At 42.2% G+C, this 25,675-nt stretch overlaps 1 protein-coding gene across 6 annotated transcripts in view; it reads left to right on the forward strand.

The window, feature by feature from the left end:
- The window catches only part of LOC138738953 (choline-phosphate cytidylyltransferase B), a 73,368-nt gene that overhangs the window by 39,169 nt on the left and 8,524 nt on the right, over positions 1-25,675 (forward strand). For 4 of the 6 annotated variants that reach the window (XR_011341900.1, XM_069890185.1, XM_069890183.1 and 1 more), the window contains exons 6-9: positions 3,151-3,229; positions 5,474-5,616; positions 21,426-21,614; positions 24,888-25,104. Coding sequence is in view for 5 of the 6 variants with exons in the window: in XM_069890185.1 (XP_069746286.1) it covers positions 3,151-3,229; positions 5,474-5,616; positions 21,426-21,614; positions 24,888-25,088 (612 nt within the window). In the remaining variant the exon portion in view is untranslated. Of the gene's footprint in view, positions 1-3,150; positions 3,230-5,473; positions 5,617-21,425; positions 21,615-24,887; positions 25,635-25,675 lie in introns of those variants that run through there. The other 2 variants (XM_069890182.1, XM_069890186.1) reach the window with 1 other exon arrangement.

Here is a 25,675-nt window from a genome sequence, read left to right on the forward strand (position 1 = left end):
GACCCCTTAGAGAACCAATTGTACATGATGAGGCCCCAGACACAAACATAGATAATATCAATTTAATGTCATAAACAATTTGAAGGACAAAATCTGGCCATGATATAGTATTGTTGGGAAGTGCCTCTGTCGTAAGATTAAAATTGGAGTCTAGAGCATAAGCATAAAAACTCTTCTTTGGCTTGGCTTCGCGGACGAAGATTTATGGAGGGGGTAAAAAGTCCACGTCAGCTGCAGGCTCGTTTGTGGCTGACAAGTCCGATGCGGGACAGGCAGACACGGTTGCAGCGGTTGCAAGGGAAAATTGGTTGGTTACCAACCAATAAAAACTAGGGCTGATGTTTTAGCCTGTTCAGTGTCCTGATGCACTATCAGAGGTGATATCTCCCAGACAAGACATTAAAGGCAAATCCTCCACTGTTTTCTCATGTGGCGACAAAGAATCCCATGGCAAAATTGCAGTCCCTTTGAAGAGAGCAGATACCTTGGTACCTGACTAATATTTCTCTCTTGACCTGGTTGCTTTCATAAGATCCTGTGTGCAAATAATTGCTGTGTTCCCTACAGAAGTTACAACACTTCAGAATGTATTTCCTCATTGTAAAGCAATCAAGGACAATCTAAAAAGCCATGAGATGTGTAAAATCCTATCTGCCTTTCACAATATGGAGGCAAATCTTTCCACCACCAGATGTCACAATGGTACATGCTGCTCCACGCTCTCCAATATTCCATATCAAACTCCGGCCACTTTTCCCTGGTCAGAGTTTTTTTTCTTTAATGTCGACTTGTGGGTTGCTTCCCCAAACAAATGTTTAATTGTAAGGAAGTATCAGAGAAATGCTAAATCTTTTTCACTAATAGAGTCCACGTTGCAAAACTAATTAAAAAGAAATGTCATCAAACTCAAAACTCTGGATCCCTCCACTGATCTCATGGCCCATAGATTTGATCAAAGTTCTACAGTAAATAGTGGCAGACCAGACAAGGAAGAGGGTCCAAAAACATATCAGTAGAAATCCAACTGAAAGGGAGGGGTGGTCCAATGAATCCCATGACTGTCAGACCAGAGGATGCCACTGGAACTAAGATTTCATCAGCTCCCTAAAATCTCAACTTCTCCCAAGTTCTAAAGCACACGGTATGCCCCACAATAAATTCATCACCATCCTTGTCCTGGTTCCAAGTCTCTCAGGTTTTACCCAACTCCAGTCTTCAATTTCTGCCAGGTGAATTACATCCAAGCAGCACTCTGTTCTCCACCTCTGGCCTCTTGTGCATCTCATCTTCACCATTCTGTCATTTGAGGCATGGTGTGTGGACACCTCAGTTCTGTTCTGGACCTTACAACCTGAAACGTAAAATACCTTTAATGTTCTAATTGTCTCACTGTTGTGTAAAACCATTTCCCCTTGTTGAAGTATATGAGAGCATTTCACAATCTTTTACAATAGTCAATGGTTATGTTGCTTTTGAACTGCGCCAGTAGATTTACATCAGTGTGTACTGAACCTTTTCTAATGAGTTGCTCTACACTCTGTTTCATGGCATTTGGAGGCCATTCAGTCTTCAGGACAATGCTGCCATTGAATTGGATGTTAGCTTGCTTGTGCCTCCGCTCTGTTTTTCCCTCAGCCCCAGACCTTTTAGAGCTTCACCTGTCAAAATGCCTGCCTCTTGGTCTTGAGTAATGGTCACCACTCCTGTCTTTCAAGTACTGACTGACCGAGCTAGATTTCCAGTACAACTTGTTCCGTAAATAGTTCAGGGGATGTACACAGGTAGCCCAGGTTGACTAGGTTTCCAATACCAGCCCCTCCTGCTCTCAAATCAACAACCACTACATTAAAAAAATGCTTTTGAATCAGTCACAAAACTGTAAATATGATCGTCATCTCAAGGAACAGAAGGTAATTTTAGCCTTTTGTGACTTAGCATAGTTTAACCAAGTAGATTGCAGATCCCCTTTCCTGCAATGAAACTTCAGAGAGTTCCACAATGAGGAGATAATCACTTTGACTATCAACAATTGGTTGTACCAATTAATAATGTGGATGAGTACATAGTACATACATGGTCAGTAATTATGCAGATAACACCAAAATTGGTGGTAGCATAGACATTGAAGAAGGGGCTCTAAGGTACAACAGGATCTAACTTAACTGGGAAAGTGGGAAAAGGAATGGCATTTTGAATTTATTTCTCACAAATGTGAAGTGATGCATTTTGACCAGTTGAACCAGGGGAGGACCCACATGGCGAATGCAGGGTGAGTTTTGTAAATACAAGACCTCAGGGTATGAGTGCATTGCTTTTTCATAGATAGACTGGTGACAAAGGCATATTGACTTGCTTGCCATCTTAAACCAAAGCATCAAATACAAGAGTTAAGAATTCATGTCGCACTTATACAAATTATTGGTTAGACCATATTTGGAGTATTGTGTGCAGTTTACATTACAGGAAAGATGAGATTAATTCAGAAGGATGTTGCCTGCATCAAGGAGCTTTAGTTGGAAGGAGACATGGAATGGACTAAGTTTGCATTCCCTGAAACAAAGGAGGCTGAGAGGTGACGAGATGGCGGTAAATAAAATCATGAGAAGCATAGTCAGGCTAGTTGCCCAATGTCTGTTTCCAATGTTGTGGTGTCTGAACCTGGCGTCTTAAGTTTAAGATGATAGGGATAAGAATAAAAGGAGATCTGAGGGATAAATTTTAATACACAAATTTAGTTGGTGTCTAGATTGAACTGCTGGAGTTGTGCTGGAGACAATATGTGGATGCACTGTGGTCCAGAGAAATGCTGTTTCGTCCAGTTGTATATGAGCAGTCAGATGATAATAAATTTGAACGCAGCCTCTGGAATGCCAAGGTGCGGGGGATGTTCTAATGCAAGCAACTCTGACAGAGGCGATGGTTGGCATGAACAAAATGAGTTGAAGGGCCTGTTTCTACACTCTGCAACACTGTGGTTCTGGATGTGGAGATTGTGTCCTTGGTGCAGGATGCTTCTCCTGGACAGGGCCAACCTTCCTTATGGTGCTGGACGATAATGGAAAACCAGCCCCGAAACAAAGTGCATTTGAATCTTTGATTAACTGATCTGAAATGATTAATATTCCAACTTGTCACTACTCTCTTTTTCAGATTGATTTTGTGGCACATGATGACATTCCGTACTCCTCTGCTGGATCAGATGATGTCTACAAACACATCAAGGAAGCTGGTATGTTGACGACAATCCCACTCTAAGTTTTGATAAAGTTTGTTATCTGATCACAAGTGAAATCAAATATGCCTAAAATGCACTGGTGGATGTCTCTGTTCAAGTGTTTGTCTTGATGCATTTGTTCCTAATATATTTGCATTTATCTTCAATGTAGAGATATGGTCCAAAGTGCTTTGGAGTTAAGGCAGAGATTAGAGAGGTGGAGAGGTACCAAGTGTGGGAGAGAATTAAATGGGTGGTGGCGGGGGGTGGTGTTGAGAAATTACCAGTGAAGATGTGGCTGCTAATGAGGGATATAGAAGAGACCAGTGTCCAGGTGAATGAATGAAGAGTTAGAAATTTTGCAGAGTTTGAGGAAATTATCAAAATTGGATTACCAAGTTTTTTTAATAAGGGATAGGTGGGTTGGGAACAGGTGCCAATCTGCAAATAGGCAAGGTTCAAGCACCAGAATTTTGTCTTCATTGCTGCAAGTGCTGGGGTCAAGTGTAACACATAACGTGCTGGTGAAGTCGTGTGGCATCCACAGGAATTACAAGGAGACCAACGTTTTGGGACTGGGCTCTTTGTCAGATACTTCCTATGGATGCTTCGTGGCCTACTGAGTTTCTCCAACACATTTATAAATTGCAGAATTTTGTCTTGGTTCTATGGAGTTCACAGAATCAAAGTTATTTGGAAGGTCGAATGGTTCAGCGTCAATGAACCGGGGCAGGAAAGATGTTCTGAAAATCAGGATGATCCAGGTGGTGTGGATTTTGGGTCAAAAGGTCCATTCATGGAGACCAATTTTGTTTAAAAATAATTTTACAGTTCAGGTGGAACAGTTCACAGCAGAGGCAAGAGGTTGATTTCACCTCATTTGTGGACACGTGGAACTGACCCAATGTGAGCATGTTCATCTTAATGGAGGATACAATTCAAGCCCTTTATTAAGACTTTCATGACAGAATAGGGGAAGGAATCAGAAATCTGCTGAAGTGAAACATGAGTGGACTAATATGGAAAGTGCAATGTTATATTTTTCTATTGAAATCTTAGTTGATCCTGCCCACCTCCCCCATTTTACAGATGACTTGTCAGGAGAATTAAAACTTTTAGCTTATGCCAGTGTCTGACAGTGCAGCACTGTGATCAACCAGCAGAGGGCACATAGGCATTGCATAAGATGCCACAGCTTGGAGTACAATTTTTAAAGAAGTTCAATGTACAGCATGCTAACGGCCCATTTTGGCCCGCGAATCTGTGCCACCCAGTTTATACCCAATTAACCTACATCCCGAGTACTTTTTGAAGTGTGGGTGGAAACCGGAGCCCCCGGGGAAAACTCATGTAGACACGAGGAGAACATACAAACACCCTACAGACAGTGCGGGATTCAATCCCCGGTGCCGATCGCTGGTGTTGTAAAGATGTTGTGCTAATCGCTGCGCCATTCGTGCCACCTGGTTTTGTCTTTGGGTTACCAAGGTTAAAGATACAAAAAATGTAATATCCATGAAATTTCATTTTGCCTGCTGTAAGGCAAACAAAGAGTCAACATTAGCATTGCCCAGCACCCCTATCAATGAGAGCAGCAAAAGAGTTCCTTCAGAGATGGTGTCTTTGGTATGCCACCAGTGTTCCCACAGCCTCCCTAGTCAAACAGATCCCAGTTCCATCCACTCACCACCCATGCTCCACATCCAATATGATGAGGAAGCTTTCAGCGTCCAAGGCCCTTCTTGCCCTCAGTGCCCTTCCGAATCTTGGTTCAATACTTGTTCCCCATGAGCCAGTCTCCAGCAGCCCACAACCTGTGTGGGGTCCTTCAGTTGCTGAGCCCCTTGCAACCTTGGGTCCACTGCTCAGCACAGGTGCTGCCATCTTAGGCACAGACCCCACCGTTGAATGATTTTTAAAAAAGGTACTGTAGAGAGTTGAACATTGGAAAAACATGTTTAGCAGCTTGGTATCAACAGAGCAAAAACAGATATGATACCCAAACATTGCACATATGGTATCGGCACACCTATTTACCACACACTTTGGGGATTGTAATTGTTTGAACACATGTAAAAAAAAAGATAAAAAGAGATCTGCACCCAATCAGACACTCAAAATGCTTTATTACAATTAAATATCTTAAGTCGTCTCAGTTGTTGAACCATATTTTGGGACTCTCCAATGTATTGCAATTGATAGATAATGTGTTTGAATTCTGTTTATTGACATTGCAATCTATTTTAATGTTTTTTTTAGGTATGTTTGTTCCGACACAAAGAACAGAGGGCATTTCTACCTCTGACCTAATTACCAGGATTGTGCGAGATTATGATGTTTATGCCCGACGTAACCTCCAGAGAGGTTACACAGCCAAAGAGCTGAATGTTAGTTTCATAAATGTGAGTCTCCTATTATCTTGTGACCTTTCCAACCATGAGACGACTATTGTACAGAGTTCCAACTGAATGCTGGCTTTGTCTGCTCACACTTTGAAGGGTTTGCTTACAATGCAAATTGCTTGCCTGCAAAGATTCAGTGGCGCTTGGCAACAGACTCCCTGTTAGCAATAATAAAAAGCTGTCACCTTTTGCACACAATTTGATGAATGATTCTGACTTCATGTTATTACCCTCAAAGAAGGGAAAGTAACGTTGCTGCCATTGAATCTGGGTAAAGGAGTGAGCTCTCACTGGACATTCTTCCAGTTTTATTTTAATTTGATTTCTCCTTGTTTTCTTTGATGGTGTTGCTGTGCGGTCTTCTTCTTTTTGGTCCTTGATTGCCGACTCATCACTTCACTTGTGCAACTGTCAGTACAATTCCTCGACTGACCAGGATGTTCTGCCAATTTTTTTTTTACCCTTCCTCTGCCTTTGCAGTTGTGTTTGAACCACTTTTCCAACTAACAGGCAGCACGCCATGGCTTTGACTGGCAGAGAATATCGAGATTTCAGCCACTGTGATTTACTCTCGTGGTCAAAGATGCTGGCAATTGAAGGTCATTTGATCCTTCAAGAAATGAGCATTACCTGCAAGACCAGCATCCCTGATCTTCACGAGTTATTGCAGGTCAGGAGCAGCTATTCTCAATGGGGACTAGATCACATTTGGGGGGGGGAGGCAATGAAATCAGCAATTTATTTTTGTTTTTTATGTAGTCCAGTGGTTCTCAACCTTTTTCTTTCCACTTACATCAAACTTTAAGTAATGCTTTTCGCATCAGTGCTCTCTGATTAGTAAGGGATTGCTTAAGATAGTCTGTGGGTGGGAATCACTGCTCTAGACCCAATTGTTATTGAAAAAGTTGGCTTGAGAAACATAGTAATTGCCCCATTTCCTTTGGAGTAATGAAACGGTGGACATGACAAGTCAATGAGGTACGATTAAAGCAGTCGTTTTCAAACTTTTTCTTTCCACCCACGTACTACCGTAAGCAATCCCTTACTAATCACAGAGCACCGATGGCGTAGGGATTGCTTAAAGTGATATGTGAGTGGAAAGAAAAAGGTTGAGACCCACTTGTATAGGATGAGCTCCTTGCAACATAGATCAAGGGAGGCCTTTGATGCAGAATACTCCGCTTCCGACCGTTCAATATGGATGCTTCGTGGCCTACTGAGTTTCTCCAACACATTTCTGCTGTCTTCTCGAGGACAATGAAGAGTGTCCTTGCATTCAATGTCCTCGTCACGTATTAATGTTTAAAAATTCACAGTATGGTGCAAATAAGTAATTGGACTGTGGTAATGCCCAGCAGATTACTTGTGCAGGGTATGACAGTTATAAAAACTGTTGAATATTAACAGTACGATAGGTTATTTTATCATGAACAGCTTAAAAAAAAGTTAAATCTGTCATTTTTGGAATTTAGAAGTCTGAGGTATGAACATGTTGAACCCACGAAAGGGTGGATGTTGAACTTTGTGTTTAAGCATAGCAGTGTTTTAGTTCCACTGGAACAGCTATAACATGGCTGGAGATGGGTTTAGTTTGGGATCATGATTGTCTTCCTGCAGAATGACACCTGTTCCCAAAGCCTCTGCTGGATTCCACGCCCTTTATTCATTTCCATCTTTGCAAACAAACTGACGTGATGTTGGAGACTCAAGGAGGAAGCCAAAGGAATAATCCACGTGACGCTTCTGATTGAAGATGACTACAAGCATTTCAGCCAGATATTTTGCGCTCTTGTACTCTTTACTCCATCGGTGCAGGCCAACTCAATTGAAGTATGAAAGTGGTGGAAGATTTTGTCAGTTTCTTCTGCTTCCAATCTCCACAAGAAGTTTCTAAAAATATTATTTTCCATCTGTTGTATAATGGAAAGTTTATATATGAACAGTTTTAACTGATTAGTCTCTGCCAGACAATTCTGATTGTTTCTGAGACTGGAAATGATCAGTGGCAGCCGATCATATTAGAGGACTGTGGGCCCTTGAAGCAAGCAATCAACTCCATTCTCTCCCTCCTAGCTGTGTGCAAACCTGAGGCAATTGTAACTTCCACTGATGATTAGCAAGGGTTACAAAAGCACTTGTTGAGTGCTTGACCAGAGCTGCAAGGAGGAGCTGTAGAGCAGGAACCTTGCAAAGTGCTTGTTAGTTTGCAGGAGGCACCGAAATTCAAGCTGGGAGTCGAAGGAGGAGAAGCTCGGAGAGAGTGACGTGGAGGTAAGCAGTTAAATACAAGGGCTTACTGGGGCTTGGGCCTACTCAAATCAGGCTGGGAGTCTGAGGAGGCAGCAGCTGGAGTTTGAGCTTTGAGTCAGAGGAGTAGGAGCTTGGAGAGAGTGACTGGGTTAATTGGTCAAGGTTAATTAGTCAAGGGGCCAGTAAAAGGAGTAAAAGGGGAGGGAGTGGCCAGCGAGGAGCGGCGCACTGAGTGAGTGGGGTACTGAAGGAGTGGGACTTCCAGCCTTTGGCTCAACAGGCTTAGGCAAAAGCAGGCGAGGAGAAGGGTAAGTGGCATTATTTTAGCTCAGTCATGCCTATGGGGTTAGTGTTTTGTACTGGATGTCAGATGTGGGAACCATAGGTGAGTCCCACCCTCCCAAATAGCCACATCTGCGTCAGGTGCACCGAGATGCAGTTCCTTAAGGACCGAGTTGGGGAACTGGAGCTGCAACTTGAGGACCTACGGCTGGTAAGGGAGAGTGAGGAGTTGATAGATTCAACTTTCAGGGACATAGTTACCCCAAGACCAGATGTGTCAGGTAAGTGGGTAACTGTCAGGGGTGGGAAGAAAAATACCAGGAAAATGGAGAGCACACCTGTGAATATCCCTCTCAATAACAGGTAAATTTTGTTGGATGCTGTTGAGGGAGATAACCTGACAGAAGCTGGCAGCAGTGACCAGGTCGCTGGCACTGAGCCTGGCATGGTGGACCAAAAGGTAAAGAGAAATGCAGTGGTCATTGGGGACTCCATTGTCAGAAATACAGACAGGAGATTCTGTGAGCCAGATAGGTATGCCCGCATGATATGCTGCCTCCCTGGTGCAAGGGTGCGGGATATCTCAAATCGGGTCCAGGGTATTCTAAAAGGGGAAGGCGAACAGCCTGATGTCTTGGTACATGTGGGTACCAATGACATAGATAAAAAGGAGGAAGTACTGAAAAAGGATTACAGAGAGCTAGGACAGAAACTAAGACAGCCAGGGTGGTGATCTCTGGTTTGCTACCTGTGCCAAGTGCAACTGAGGACAAAAATAAAACGTTAAGAAAAATGAATGTGTGGCTGAGGGGCTGGTGTAAAGGACAGGGTTTTGGCTTCTTGGATCATTGGGATCTCTTTTGGGGAAGGCATGACCTCTACAAGAAGGATGGGTTACACCTAAACCCAAAAGGGGTCAATATATTGGCAGCTAGGTTTGGTACAGCCGTCGGGTGCGGTTTAAACTAATTTGGCAGGGGGGTGGGAACCTGTATGATAGGGCAAAGGACAGAAAAGATGAAACAGGAAAAGTTAGGTTAGGCAGCGAAAGTAAAAAATCAGAAAGAGCAAGGAGGGTGAAAAAAAGCAAATCTGAAGGCTTTATATCTTAATGCAAGAAGCATTCGGAACAAGGTAGATGAATTAGCTGTGGAAATTGAGATAAACAAATATGATTTGATTGGGATTACAGAAACATGGCTGCAGGGTGGGCAAGCCTGGGAACTTAACATCCCAGGATATACGATATTTAGGAGGGATCGGCAAGAAAGAAAAGGTGGTGGGGTAGTATTAATGGTGAGAGAAGGGACCGACACGATTGACAGGAAGGATATTAACTCAGAAGATGCGGAATCTATATGGGTAGAACTGAGGAATAGCAAGGGGAGGAAAATATTAGTGGGGGTGGTATATAGGCCTCCAAATAGTAGTGAAGAGGTGAAGGAAGGCATTAAAAGAGAAATTAGAAAAGCGTGTAATAAGGGAACAGCTGTCATCATGGGAGCCTAATTTGCATATAGATTGGACTAGTCAAATTGGTAAAAATACAGAGGAGGAGGAATTCCTTGAATGTTTATGGGACGGTTATCTAGACCAATATGTCGAGGAACCAACTCGGGAGTAGGCCATTTTAGATTGGGTATTATGCAATGATAAGGGGCTAATCAGCAATCTTGTTGTGCGAGGCCTTTTGGGTAGGAGTGATCACAATATGATTGAATTCTCACTCAACATGGAGAGTGATGAAATTAAAACCGAGACTAAGGTCCTGAATTTAAATAAAGGGAATTATGATGGTATGAAACGGGAGTTGAGTAAGATTGATTGGGTGGTGTTTATGGGGGAGTTGACTATGGATAGACAATGGAAAGCATTCACAGATCTAATGGAGAAATTGCAAAAATCGTTTATACCGGTTTGGCATAAAAATAAACCAAAAAAGGTGACTCATCCGTGAATAACAAGGGGAATTAGAGACAGCATTGGGTCCAAAGAGAGAGCATATCAATTGGCCAAAAAAAGTACCGCAACCGAAGACTGGGAGCAGTTCAAGATGCAGCAAAGGAGGACAAAAGGATTAATCAAGAGAGCAAAAATAAATTACAAAAGTAAGCTTGCGGCAAATATAAAAACCGACTGCAAAAGCTTTTATAAATATGTCAAGAGGAAAAGATTGGTGAAATCCAGAGTAGGTCCTTTGCAGTCGGAATCAGGGGAATATATAAAGGGGAATAAGGAAATGGCAGACCAATTAAATTCTTACTTTAGTTCTGTTTTTACAAGAGAGGATACAAATAACCTCCCAAGGATGTTGGGAAACATAGAGACTAATGCAAGGGAGGAACTGAAAGAAATCAGTATCTCTAAGGACATGGTCTTGGGGAAATTGATGGGATTGAAGGCAGATAAATCCCAAGGGCCTGATAATCTCCATCCTAGGGTACTCAAGGAAGTGGCCATTCAGATAGCAGATGCTTTAAGAATTATTTTCCAGAACTCGATAGACTCAGGATCAGTACCCATGGATTGGAGGGTAGCTAATGTTACCCCACTATTTAAAAAGGGGGGTAGAGAAAAAGCGGGGAATTATCGGCCGGTGAGCCTTACATCAGTAGTGGGCAAAATGATGGAATCCATTATTAAGGATGTAATAGTGGAGCATATGACTAGCAGAGAAGAGATCAGACGGAGTCAACATGGATTTACAAAAGGTAAATCGTGCTTGACAAATCTATTGGAATTCTTTGAGATGGTGACAGGTAAAATAGATGGGGGAGAGCCAATGGATGTGGGGTACCTGGACTTCCAAAAGGCCTTCGATAAGGTCCCACATAAACGACTGGCTTACAAAATCAAGGCTCATGGGATGGGGGGCAAAGTATTGATGTGGATTGAGAACTGGCTGGCAGGTAGAAGACAGAGAGTTGGGATAAATGGCTCGTTTTCTGAGTGACAGGCGGTGACCAGTGGGGTACCACAGGGATCTGTACTGGGACCCCAGCTGTTCACAATTTACATTAATGATCTGGATGAGGGGATTGGATGTAATATCTCCAAATTTGCAGATGACACTAAGCTAGGAGGGGTTGTGTGCACGGAAGAGGGGGTCAGGAAGCTCCAGTGTGATTTGGATAAATTGAGGGACTGGGCAGATACATGGCAAATGCACTACAATGTGGATAAATGTGAGGTTATCCACTTTGGTAATACAAACTGGAGGGCAGATTACTATTTGAATGGCAATAGATTAGAGATGGGGAAGTGCAGAGAGACCTAGGGGTACTTGTACATCAGTCTCTGAAGGCGAGCATGCAGGTACAGCAGGCGGTTAAAAAGGCAAATGGTATGTTGGCCTTCATATCAAGAGGGTTTGAGTCTAGGAACAAGGATACCTTACTGCAGCTTTACAGGGCCTTGGTGAGACCACACCTGGAGTATTGTGTGCAGTTTTGGTCACCTTATCTAAGGAAGGATGTTCTTGCAATGGAGGGAGTGCAGAGGCGATTCACCAGGCTGATACCTGGAATGGCAGGAATGACTTAGGAGGAAAGATTGCGCAAATTGGGATTGTACTCGCTGGAGTTTAGAAGATTGAGAGGGGATCTCATAGAGACATATAAAATTCTGGCAGGACTGGACAGAGTGGATGCAGATGGGATGTTTCCAATGATGGGAAAATCCAGAACCTGGGGCCATGGTTTGAGGATAATAGGCAAACCATTTAGAACCGAGATGAGGAGGAATTTCTTTACCCAGAGGGTGGTGAATCTGTGGAATTCATTGCCACAGAGGGCAGTAGAGGGAGGTTCATTAAATATATTTAAGAGGAATTAGATATATTTCTTCAGTATAAGAGTATTAAAGGTTACGGAGAGAAGGCGGGGATGGGGTACTGAACTTTAAGATCAGCCATGATCTCGTTGAATGGCGGAGCAGGCTCGAAGGGTCGAATGACCTACTCCTGCTCCTATCTTCTGTTTCTATATTTCTATGAAAGCAGAGCACCCAGTAGGAGAAGGGTCCAAGTCCTGCTGGTTGCCTGAGCACAGGGTTTGGTTCGTATGATGAGGCAAACAAAATTTGGATAAGATCAAGGTAAAGCATCAACTTTCACAGCCAGCTTTTGTTTCCTCTCAAAGATTTTAGTCATGGCATGTGAGCTGTCACCCCTCTCTTCCTGTGCAAAGTGGGAAGTCCTGGATGCTACCTGTTCCTCTGTTTGTCCAGCTACAGCTCCTGACAGACAATGAGTTAAACATGCGGTTCAAAGACTGATGTGGGAGAAGTAGGTTTGAACTTGTGGGACATTGGCACCAGTATTGGGGAAGGAGGGAGCTCCACCGATGGGACAGACTCCACCTGAACCATGCTTGGTCCATGGTCCTGGTGAATTACTTAACTCAACCTGCATATAGGGCTTTAAACTAAATAGCAGGATGGGGAATTCAACAAATTGTAAAAGTATGGATAAAGTTAAAGGGAAGAGCTTGCAGGAGAAATCTCTAGAATTAAAATAGGAAAGTTTACAAAATAATAAGAATTTAATCTTGGGCAACATGGAGATAAATGTGAAAAGAGTGGTGAACACAAGACTGAGGGTGTTGTATTTAATTGCATGCAGTGTATGAAACAAGGTTGATGCATTTAGAAATTGGTAGGTATGATATTTTGGGAATTAAGGAGCCAAGGTTAAAGGAGAATCACAGCTAGGGGGCTAAACATTCAAGGATACATTTCCTATCAAAAAGACAGGTAGGTGGAGGCGGGGGTGACTGTTGATTTTTTTTTAAATAAGGAAATCAAATCCTTTGCAAGAAGGTACAAAGGATGTGGAATTCTTGTGGGTGGATTTGAGAAACTAGAGGGGGAAAAGGACCCTGATGGGAGTTACCAACAGATCTCTAAATAGTAGCCATGATATATGCTGAAACAGGAGTTGGAAAAGGAATACAAAAAAGATTAGATTAGATTCAACTTTATTGCCCTTGTGTAAAGCCAATGAAATACAATTAGCATCCAACCAGAAGTTTAAAAATAGTGCTAGATACAAATAGCTATAGAGTCATGGGGGACTTCAATATGCAAATTGGGAAAATAAGGTGGCACTGGATCCTAAGGGAAGAAATTTGTGGAATTCCTGCAAGATAGACCCTGGCTTGTCATCAAGCCCATAAGGATAAAAAAACAATCCTGGATTTGATCAGGGAGCTTAAGGTCAAGGAACCTAGAGAAGGCAGTAATCACAATATGGTAAAACGCATTGCAGTTTGAAAGATTTAAAATCGGATGTGTCAGTGTAACATTTTAATAAAGGTAACTGCAGAGACATGAGAGGAGCTGGCTAAAGTTGATTGGAAGAGCAACAATGGCAGGAGTTTGGAAGAATCAGGAAGCAACATTCTAAAAGGGAGGGTGAGACAACTGTGGAAGACAAGTCAAAGGCAGCATCAAAGCAAAAGAGACAACATTCCGTATTGCAAAAAAAAAGCAGGAAGTTAGAGATTGGGTAGCTTTGAAAACCATCAGAAGGCAACTTTAAAAAACAAAGCAAAAGGGAAGAAAAGATGAAATATTAAGGCAGACAAGCCAGTAACATGAAAAAGGATACCAAAAGTATTTTTCAGATACAGGTACTCCCCAACTTGCAATCTATGTGGCTTGCGTCAATCCACACATACAACCAAAACTTTTTTAAAAAAAAAAAAGAAAAAATATAAAACTTATTCGATTACGGTGAAAATTGGCCTTATCAATGCAAAATAACGTCTCTTGTGAGAGTGATAGCTGGTCTTGGTGACTGCCATGTTGGCTCGCGAGTAAAAGAGAAGCAAGAGTGGAGATGGAACTGCTGGAAAAATGGTTTTGGGGAACAAAGAAATGGTGGATGAACTGAGTAGATATTTTCTGTCAGTCTTCACTGTACAGCATTGTTCATTGAAAATATCACTCCCACTCTTTTAGAAGGGAGAGAGCCAAAAAAAAACAGGAAATTATTGGCTGGATAGCCTAATGTGTAGTTGATAAGATTATCATGTCCTTTAAGGATGAAGTTACAGAGTACTTGAAAGCACAAGATAAAATAGGCTGTAGTCAAGATCTTGCCCAACAAATCTGTTAGAATTCTTTGAGGAAGTAATGAGCAGGATGGACAAAGGAAAGCCAGTGGATGTTGTTTACTTGGATTTTCAGTCAGAAGAGCTTTATCCCACACACAAGATTGGAGCCCATGGTATTACTGGAAAGGTACAAGCATAGATAGAAGATTAGCTGACTGGCAGGGCACAAAGAGTAAGAACAAAGGGGCCTTTTCTTGCTGGCTGCTGGTGACCAGCAAAGTTTTAAATTTAAATTTAGACTTACTGCATGGTAACTGGCCCTTCCAGCTCATGAGCCTATGCCATCCAATTACACCCAATTGACCTACAACCCCTGTGCATTTTGAAAGGAGGTCGGGAAACCGGAGCACCCAGAGGAAACCCATGCAAACACAGGGAGAACGTACAAACTCCTTATAGCCCCGGATTTGAACCCAGGTTCATTGTGCAGTAACACCATGATGCTCACCACTATGCAAACCTTGCAGGGGTTGGTGTTGGCTCCACTACTTTTCACACTGCATGTAAATGATACAGATGATGGAATTGATGGCTTGATACAAATCTAGAGGGGCAGGGAAGCAGGGAGTCTGCAGAATGACTTGGTCTTGCTTGAGGAAGTACATACTATCTTTGAAGGCAGTGCAGAGAAGATTCACCAGGCAAATTCTGAAAGTGAAGAAGTTACCTCATGAACAGCCTGGAGTTCACAATAATGAAGGGGGGGGGGGGGATTTAAATAAAGACAGACTAAAAATGATGAAAGAAATAGATGAGATGGAAGCAGGGATGTTGGTCCAACTGGCAGGTGAGATGAGAACTTGAAGACATTGTCTCAAAATTCAAGGGAGTAAATTTAAAATAGGCATGAGGAGGAATTGCTCCAAAAATCTGTGGAATTCTCTACCCTACAGGAAACTAGAGGCTACCCCAATGCATGTACAATGTTTAAAGCAGATCACTTTTTGAATAGGGGAATTGGGTGTTCTGGAGAACAGGCAGATAAGTGAAGCAGAGTCCACGGTCAGATCAGCCATGATCTTATTGAATGTCGGAGCAGGCTGATGAGCCAAATAGCTGACTCTTTTGCACTCAAAGAAATTTTGAGACGTGTCTGACAATTACTTTCATCAGGACTGGTAGTGAAAGATTTTTTTTAATGCTGCTGTGATATATTAACCAGTTCCCCAGGAAAATTCCTGTTTAGCTGCAGCTATGATTAATGGTTGGCTCAATTTGTGGTGAAGCAAATTGTTATATTGGTAGATTGTCAAATGTTTGTCAGTGGCCTCAAAAAGATAAACTCTTCTGCTGAAAAACAATGTCCAAAAGCTCTCCAAGACTTGTGACTAGTAAAATCATCCAACCCTAACTCATCTACCCACAGGGCATATATTTTTAACTTTTTGTTCCCGTGTACATAACACGTGATTCCTTCTGGGCCAAGTCATCAGCAAACATAATGAATTGATCGTAAGCATGAACACTTAGTTCATGCTTACTCAGCTCCCTTACATGCAAGCCTTTATCACTTGATTTTTAAAGTTTGTCATCTTTGAAAGTTTTAGTTTTTGGTACTTAAGTCAACTTTTACTCGAGTTCTAGACTGGTGTTTATTAGTTGTGTCAGGTTGGGCTTAGTTCTTCACCGTACCTCAAAAATTGTTATAGAGGAATATTGAGATTGTTAACACTCACCACCATGAAGGACACGTGAGAGTGACTGCTGGAGTAAGCAAAAGCAAGCAATGAACTCCAGAAGATGCAACTGCAATTCCCTGCTCCTGCACAGGATGCGTGTTAAGATCGTAATCTACTGTCATGAAATTTGGTGTTTTGGAGCAGTAGCATCATGAAAGTATTCATATTATAGTTGAATTTAGGAGCAGGAAGGTTCTGCTACAACATGACTATACAAAAACAATAATAGAGCATAAAATGTCAGGCAGTGTCTTTGGTTCATTAATTATTCAGGATCTGATGGCAGCAGGGAAGAAGCTGTCCTTGTGCCACTAAGTGCTCATCTTTAAGCTCCTGTACCTTTTCCCCGATGGTAGCAGAGTGAAGGGGACATGGCCTGGGTGGTGGGGGTCTTTGAGGATAGAGGCTGCTTTTTTAAGATGCCGCCTCATGTAGATGTCCTTGATGGAGTTAAGTCTGGTGCCTGTGATGTCGCAGGCCGAGTTAATGACCCTCTGGAGTTTATTCTTGTCCTGAGAATTGGCACCTCCATATCAACCAGTTATACATTCAGCCAGAATGCTCTCCACGGTGCACCTGTTGACATTTATGAGAGTCTTCAGTGACATACCAAATCTCCTCAAACACTTCACAAAGTAAAGCTGCTGGCGAGCCTTCTTTGTGATTGCATCAACATGGAGGCTCCACGACAGATCCTCCAAGATGTTGATACCCAGGAATTTGAAGTTCTTGACCCTCTCCACAACTGAGCCCTTGATGAAGTCTCCTTGGTTTTGCTGTCATTGAACGCAAGGCTAGGTCATTACACCATTCAACGAGCTGATCTGTCTCCCTTGTGTATGTTTTTTCATTGCACCTTCTCTGCAGAAACCATATAATCACTGAGTTAAGAGAGCTTTGAACTTTTGCAGAATATTCTATCTTTAAGGAAAAACTTTGAAAATGTTGTGCCTTGTTGAATGAGAGGGACCCGTTTCATTAGTCAAGCTTCAATTCAAATAACTTCTGATCCAAGGAAAAAAATATACAGAAACATTTCAATGGGTGCAAGATTTTTTAAGTGATTCATCTGCTATAATACAATGTCTAATCTTAAATTCATTCTCTAAAAATGTTAAAAGTTAATGTTTTTGACATCCAAGTTGCTGTCTGTACAGTGTGATTCACTGTCAATCAGTTTGATAGTATTAATGTCACAGATTCTGCAGAACTCCTCAAAGCAATAGAGATCAGGACAGGAGAAAGTGTGCACCAAGACCCTTGCTGCACTGCTGACAGCGTGAAATGTGCCGAGTTGGAAAGGCGCTGAATAAATCTTTACATTCTATTGGAGAGAATAAGATGTATATCTAATCAGAGATTATCCTTGGATCGAACCAGAAAAAAGTTCCCCACTATTTTGCCATGGTACCACTTATTGGACCAGAAAAGGAGAGGTGGGGGGGGAAGCAAGAAATATTAGAATGGAGGAAGTTCCTTTGAAAAATTAGATAAGAAAGGTAGGATGGAGATTAGGGTAGAAGGTAAAAAAAGAGAATATATGTGAGGGTCATTCTCTGAGATGCATATATTTTAATGCAAGAAGCATAGTGAACAAGGTAGATGAGCTGAGAGCATGGATAGATACTTGGGGTCACGATATTGTGGCAATTAGTGAGACCTGGCAACGGGAGGGGCAGGACTGGCAACTTAATATTCCAGGATACATTTGTTTTAGATGTGATAGATCAGGGGGTAAAAAAGGAGTAGGAGTTGCTCTGCTTGTTAAGGAGGACATTACTGCCGTGAGGTGGCAGGATGGTATGGAGGGATCGACCAGTGAGGCTTTTTGGGTGGAATTGAGGGGTGGAGGAGGCAAGAGGGTGCTAATAGGGGTGTATTACAGACCACCAAATGGGCCAAGGGAATTAGAGGAACAAATTTGTAGGAAGATAACATATATGTGTGAAAATCATAGGGTAGTGATCATGGGAGATTTTAACTTCCCACACATTGATTGGGATACCCATACGGCTAGAGGGCTGGATGGGCTGGAGTTCATTAAATGTGTTCAGGATTGTTTTCTAAATCAGTTAGTAGAAGGACCGACTCGGGATGGTGTAATACTGGATCTCCTGTTAGGGAACGAGCTAGGTCAGGTAGCGGACATTAATGTTGGAGAACCAATTGGGTCTAGTGACCATAATTCTGTTAGTTTTGGGGTAGTTTTAAGGAAGAGCAAAGAGAGGCCTAAAGTTGAGGTTCTGAATTGGAAAAGAGCAAATTTCGTAGGAATAAGAAGGGATTTGGGGAGTATTGAGTGGGACAGGATATTTTCAGGTAAGGATGTTAATGAAAAATGGAGGATATTCAAAAAAGAAATTTTGAGGGTACAGAGTAGTTATGTCCCAGTCTGGATCAAAGGAAAGGTTGGATGTCATAGGGAGGCTTGGTTTTCGAGGAATATTGGAAATTTGGTTAGGAGAAAAAGGGAGGTGTACAAGAGGTATAAAGAGCAGGGAGCTGAGAAGTTGAAGGAGGACTACAAGGAGTGTAGAAGGAATCTTAAGAAAGAAATTAGAAAGACCAAAAAAAGGCATGAAGAGGCTTTGGCTGACAGAGTAGAAATAAATCCAAAGGGTTTCTATAAGTACATTAAAAGTAAAAGATTAGTGAGAGATAAAATTGGACCCCTTGTAGATAGCGAGGGTAGGCTGAGTGAGAAGTCTGAGAAAATGGGGGAAATTTTGAATGATTTCTTTGCCTCGGTATTCACTAGGGGAAAAAAAAATGTTGAACCAGTTGAAGTAAAGAAAAATAGTGGGGAGGTCATGAAGCATATAAGGATAACCGAGGAGGTAGTGATGGCTGTGTTAAAAAGATAAAGGTGGATAAATCTCCCGGACCGGACAAAATATTCCCTAGGACACTCAGGGAGGCTAGTGGACAGTTAGTGGGGCCATTAACAGAGATATTTAGGATGTCACTGGCCACGGGGGTGGTACCAAAGGATTGGAGGGTGGCGCATGTGGTTCCTCTGTTTAAGAAGGGGTCCAAATGCAAACCTGGGAATTATAGGCCTGTAAGTCTGACGTCTGTGGTGGGCAAGTTGATGGAAAGTGTTCTGAGGGATGCTATTTACAAATTTTTGGAGATACAAAGATTGATAGGGAGTAATCAGCATGGTTTTGTCAGGGGTAGATCATGCTTGACAAACCTGATTGAGTTCTTCGAGGGGGTTACAAAAAAGGTTGATGAAGGGAAAGCTGTGGATGTTGTTTATTTGGACTTTAGTAAAGCTTTTGACAAAGTTCCCCACAGGAGGTTAGGAAAAAAGGTGGAGGCATTAGGTATAAATAAGGAGGTAGTGAAATGGATTCAGCAGTGGTTGGATGGAAGGTGTCAGAGAGTAGTGGTAGAAAATTGTTTGTCCAATTGGAGGCCGGTGACTAGTGGAGTTCCTCAGGGTTCGGTCCTGGGTCCACTATTATTTGTTATATATATTAACGTTCTAGATGTAGGGGTAGAGAATTGGATAAGCAAGTTTGCGGATGACACAAAGATTGGTGGTGTTGTGGACAGTGAGGTAGATTACCGTAGATTAAAAGATGATTTAGGAAGGCTGGAGGTGTGGGCTGAGAAATGGCTGATGGAATTTAATACAGATAAATGTGAGGTGCTGCATTTTGGAAAGGCAAATTTAAATAGGTCATATACATTGAATTCAGCGCTTGACGTCCTGCTTTGCGGAAACTGCCAAAATGTTTGGCCTGGAAGTCAGCCTGAAGAAAACTGAGGTCCTCCATCAGCCAGCTCCCCACCATGACTACCAGCCCCCCCACATCTCCATCGGGCACACAAAACTCAAAACGGTCAACCAGTTTACCTATCTCGGCTGCACCATTTCATCAGATGCAAGGATCGACAATGAGATAGACAACAGACTCGCCAAGGCAAATAGCGCCTTTGGAAGACTACACAAAAGAGTCTGGAAAAACAACCAACTGAAAAACCTCACAAAGATAAGCGTATACAGAGCCGTTGTCATACCCACACTCCTGTTCGGCTCCGAATCATGGGTCCTCTACCGGCACCACCTACGGCTCCTAGAACGCTTCCACCAGCGTTGTCTCCGCTCCATCCTCAACATCCATTGGAGCGCTCACACCCCTAACGTCGTGGTACTCGAGATGGCAGAGGTCGACAGCATCGAGTCCACGCTGCTGAAGATCCAGCTGCGCTGGATGGGTCACGTCTCCAGAATGGAGGACCATCGCCTTCCCAAGATCGTATTATATGGCGAGCTCTCCACTGGCCACCGTGACAGAGGTGCACCAAAGAAAAGGTACAAGGACTGCCTAAAGAAATCTCTTGGTGCCTGCCACATTGACCACCGCCAGTGGGCTGATAACGCCTCAAACCATGCATCTTGGCGCCTCACAGTTTGGCGGGCAGCAGCCTCCTTTGAAGAAGACCGCAGAGCCCACCTCACTGACAAAAGGCAAAGGAGGAAAAACCCAACACCCAACCCCAACCAACCAATTTTCCCTTGCAACCGCTGCAATCGTGTCTGCCTGTCCCGCATCGGACTGGTCAGCCACAAACGAGCCTGCAGCTGACGTGGACTTTTTACCCCCTCCATAAATCTTCGTCCGCGAAGCCAAGCCAAAGAAAAATACATTGAATGGTAGACAATTGAGGAGTGCAGAGCAACAAAGGGATTTAGGAGTGATGGTAAATAGTACCCTCAAGACTGATACTCAGGTAGATGGTGTGGTGAAGAAGGCATTTGGAATGTTGGCCTTCATAAATCGGAGTATTAAATTCAAGAGTAGGGAGGTTATGATGAAATTGAACAAGGCATTGGTGAGGCCAAATTTGGAGTACTGTGTACAGTTTTGGTCACCAAATTATAGGAAAGATATAAACAAAATAGAGAGAGTGCAGAGAAGGTTCACGAGAATGTTGACAGGATTTCAGGGTCTGAGTTACAGGGAAAGGTTGTGCAGACTGGGGCTTTTTCTCTGGAGCGTAGAAGATTGAGAGGGGACATGATAGAGGTGTTTAAGATTTTAAAAGGGACAGACAGAGTAAATGTGGATAGGCTTTTTCAATTAAGAAAGGGGGAGATTCAAACTAGAGGACATGGTTTAAGATTGAAGGGGTAAAATTATAAGGGGAACATGAGGGGAAATTTCTTTACACAGAGGGTGGTGGGGATGTGGAATGAGTTTCCGGCAGACGTGGTCGAGGCGGGATTATTGGTTACATTTAAGGAAAGACTGGATCGTTACATGGATAGGAGGGGACTAGAGGGGTATGGACCGGGTGCTGGTCAGTGGGACTAGGAGGGTGGGGATTTGCTACGGCATGGACTAGTAGGGCCGAACTGGCCTGTTCTGTGCTGTAAGTGGTTATATTGGTTACATGGTAACTTTATATCTCATTTCTATTTATCTTGCTTTCGGTTACTAAGCTGAACCTATTGTGTTTTTTCCATCAGGAAAAGAAGTATCGTTTTCAAAATCAGGTTGACAAAATGAAAGAAAAGGTGAAAAATGTGGAAGAAAAATCAAAAGAATTTGTTTACAAAGTAGAGGAAAAGAGCCATGATCTTATTCAAAAATGGGAAGAGAAATCACGAGAATTTATTGGAAACTTTTTGGAGCTGTTTGGACCAGATGGAACTTGGGTATGTTTTTGATGCATCTTCCAAAAATGGTAGATGGGTTAAATACCAGGAATTTATTATCAGCTGCACTTACTGGGATGGCTAAGATCTTTATAATTCCCAAAGAGAATAAGGTTTCTTCATACCTGTCAAGTACTAAACCCTCCTTACCCCTTTATTTTTCTTTCATCCATGTGTCTGTCTAAGAGTCTCTTAAATGCCCACAATGTTCCAGCCTCCACCACCATCCCTGGCAAGGCACTCCAGGCACCCACAACTCTGTGTTTAAACAAAACACCCCTGATGTCTCCACTAAACTTCACTCCCTTCACTTTATACTCATGTCCTCTGATATTTGCTGATACTGCCCTGGGAAACAGGTACAGACTGTCCACCCTTATCTATGCCTCTCATAATCTTGTAGACCTCTATCAAGTCTCCTCTCGTCTTCTACACACCAAAGGAAAAAAGTCCCAGCTCTGCTAACCTTGCCTCATAAGACTTATTTTCCAATCCAGAATGCCAAAGATGTGCTGGCCAACACTACCCTCCTGGCACTTACTGCTCTGAAAGTTGACGCTTCAAGCACAGCAGTAAGAGCCAAACTGGAACAGCTCATTGAAGGCCAGTGGCAACCCCTGGTTTTTTTCAGCAGACACCTCATGATGTAATATTATGGAGTTTGTGTTTGCTATTAAAATGCTTCTCTGGCCAGTAAAAGGCAAAGAGGTTCCTCATAATTTGCACAAAGGGAAAGCATGCAATGTTTGTTGTTTGAAGTAAAAGAAAGCTAGTTTTGGGTACCATGGAAGGGAAGATTTTGTGGCCGAAACCTTGAAGTTTCAACCACTGTTCTGGTACTAAGCAATGAGCATTGCCAGTAACACAGAACCAGATTTTGTTTCGGTTGCTCTAATAAAAAAATGAGCCCATCGATTCCTCCACAAGACCAATTAAAGTCAGAGTCATTTTGGACAGGAGAGAAGTAACTTAACATCATTGTGAAGTGATGCATTTTGGTAGGTCAAACTTGAGTGCAGAGTTATGGCAGGATTCTTAAGTGTGGTCCACATAACTCTCTGCAGGTTGCTGTGCAGGCTGAGAGGGGAGTTGAGGTGTAATATGGTGTGCTGGCCTTCATTAGTAAAGGAATTGAGTTCAAGAGTCGCGGGGTAATATTGCAGCTCTATTAAACACTGGTTAGACCATACTTGGAATATTGTGTTTAGTTCTGGTTGCCTCATTACAGGAAGGATGTGGAAGCTGTGGTGAGGGTGTAGAGGAGATTTACCAGGATGTTGGCTGGATTGAAGTATGTGCCTTGTGAGACAAGGTTAGTAGAACTAAGGCTTTTCTCTCTGGAGTGAGGAAGTATAAGAGGTCCCACAAAATTATAAGCATAGGTAGGGTGGACAGCCAGCACCTTTTTCCTGGGGTAAGAGTAGCAAACACCAGAGAACATCCAAACAAGGTGAGAGGAGGAAAGTTTAGGGGAGACATCAAGGGTAAGTTTTTTTTGTTTTAGGAGACTCTTAAGCACATTGATATATATTTAAAAAAAGAGTATTATGGGTGCAGGGTAGGGAAGGTTTAGTTTGTTGAGTGGCTTGTTACCAGTTGTTGCATCATGGGGTGAAGGGCCTTGACTCTGCTGGTAATGTTCTATCATCCATAAAAATATGCATTAAATATTTTCTGAAGGATGAAACACTTTTGAACAAATATTGATGTTACTCATTTTTGAAGAATTACTTCTCAGTTTCAACAAATAATTGCAAAAGCATGATCTTGGGTTCAGAATAGTTGTGTAATGAGAATTTGGAATGGTTCATATTGCCATGGACTTCTTCCAAAAGTTCAGTAAGTTTGCATGGAGTGATTGAGTCACAGAAACCAGGAATGTTTCAGGTTCAGTTGATGTTGGATTAACTGATGATATGTGGGGGGAAAATTATTCACTTTTGTTCTCTCTGCAATGGTGTCTCCTGATAAAAATGTGAGAGATCATGATAGGTGAAGATATTACAGGTACTTCCCAACTTGCGACCCATCCACACATACAATCAAAGTTTTTAAAAAATATAAATAAAAAATATAAAATTTACGCAGTTTATGTTGAATTTAACAAACTATAACAGGGATACAGGGCATGTAAGGACCAAAATGTGCATACTTAACCTTGTTAGTCAGTGTTTCGGGCTCCTTAGGCTGGACACGGCCATCTTGATTCCTGTGCAAGTCTTTGGTAGCGCTTGAGTGGTGGGTTCACATATTGGAGTTCTGTTGGCACATACGCGAGTTAAGGCATGAATTCAATATCGTTAGGCCACTTAACTTTCGTGTAAACACCAATTGAATTCCAATACACAAACCCACCACACATCCGCCAACCAAAGACTCACGCCTGTGCACAGGTAGATGGCTCCCTCAGCCATGGACCCCAGGACGCCGACTAACAAGATAAGCATGGACCAGAATGTGGAAAGATTTACCAAGGTTGATCGACAAATTCAGGAAGCTTCAAGTTGTTATCGTCAAATTTACGATGACGAAAAGATTTGATTTTAAAAGTTTGTTTTAAGACTTTGGTTCTCCATGTGCAGGCAAAATTCTGACTTGCATCCATTTTGAGATGCAACCGATCCTTCGATCCCAATTACGGTCGTAAGTTGGGGAGTACCTGTATTCAACTTGGCCACATTAACCCCTTGCTGAAGGTTGCTGTTTAGGCTGAGACTTGAATCCTGACAGTCCGGTGAATGCCTTTCAGAGCAAGTTAGGTCAAAAAAAAAGCCAACAAATGCACAATAAATAAAATGATGCAGGTTAAATAAAACATTTTTAAAAATCATCTTCACTTCCTCATGCAAACTTTGTTATATCAGTCAACTGTGGTTATTCTGTTAGCAAATAACAAAATATTGATTTGTAAAAAACAAAGTAAAATGAGAATTAGTTTGTCCAGGACTGTCATTTAGAGGAAGATTAGGAATTTCTGCAAATATTCAAAAGGTTATTATTGCCATAAATTTTGTACTTGGTTCAACAAATCAAATAGATTTATGGGGACATTCATGCTCAGAGTTTGTGACTCATTTTTGTACATTGTCTTTATTATCAAGACATTAGCTAAAAGGCCAATTTCTGCTTCTAGCTGCACAAATTTATCAGTCCTTTCTAAATGAACAGCAAGTACCATGCATTTAGCTTCAAGTTTCTACTGTAATGCATGTTCATGATTTATATTCAACAACTCTCCCAAATTACTAGAATTTTTACTTTCATACTTCACAGAAACAGGTTTTCCAGGAGAGAGGAGGTCGGATGCTTCAAGCTTTGTCTCCAAGACAAAGTCCCTCAAGCAGCCCCACACGAGAACGGTCACAATCGCCAACATTCCAATGGCCATTTGGTAAAACCTCACCCCCATCTTCCCCAAAAGCTGCTTCTGCCTCTGTTAGCAGCAACAGTGATGGAGAGGAAGATGAAAACTGAAGAGGACGGCCAGCACGTGAGCATACGAACAGGATCAGCACTGATACAATCTCAGGCGAACCTTGACCTTTCACTTTTGCTCTCCATCCTTCTCAGGCACTTAATAGAGAATCCGAATACTACAAGTTATTAGTGCACAATCACAAATATCAGTTACTAGATTGTACCATACTCCCCCATTTCCAGAATTAGCTCTATACTTGATTCAAAAATATAAATGGCTCCCACGTTGCTGGAGAATACCCTACGAGATATCCCTCAATGCAAAACCAAAGTAATCTGAGAGGGCAACCATAAGAGGATTTGGTAGGAAATAGACTCAAGCTGGTACCTTGAAAATTTGCCAAAACAAGCATCATTACCATACTGGCACAAGCCAACGTAATACACAAAGACTAAAGGCAAATTTTAAGACTTTTTAAAGACTTGTTAATGCCCTAACTCAGAACAACAAACACCTTAGGCAAGCTTGACATTTATTTTTTAAAAAGTCACCCGTCTACAAAATATATAAAAATGACAACAAAGAGATGAGTAAAATCATAATGGACTCCTGTGTAATATTTGCTGTCTTCTGAAATAATGAG

This window comes from Narcine bancroftii, chromosome 7 (assembly GCF_036971445.1).
Source record: "Narcine bancroftii isolate sNarBan1 chromosome 7, sNarBan1.hap1, whole genome shotgun sequence".
In the NCBI taxonomy this organism is placed as follows: domain Eukaryota; kingdom Metazoa; phylum Chordata; class Chondrichthyes; order Torpediniformes; family Narcinidae; genus Narcine; species Narcine bancroftii.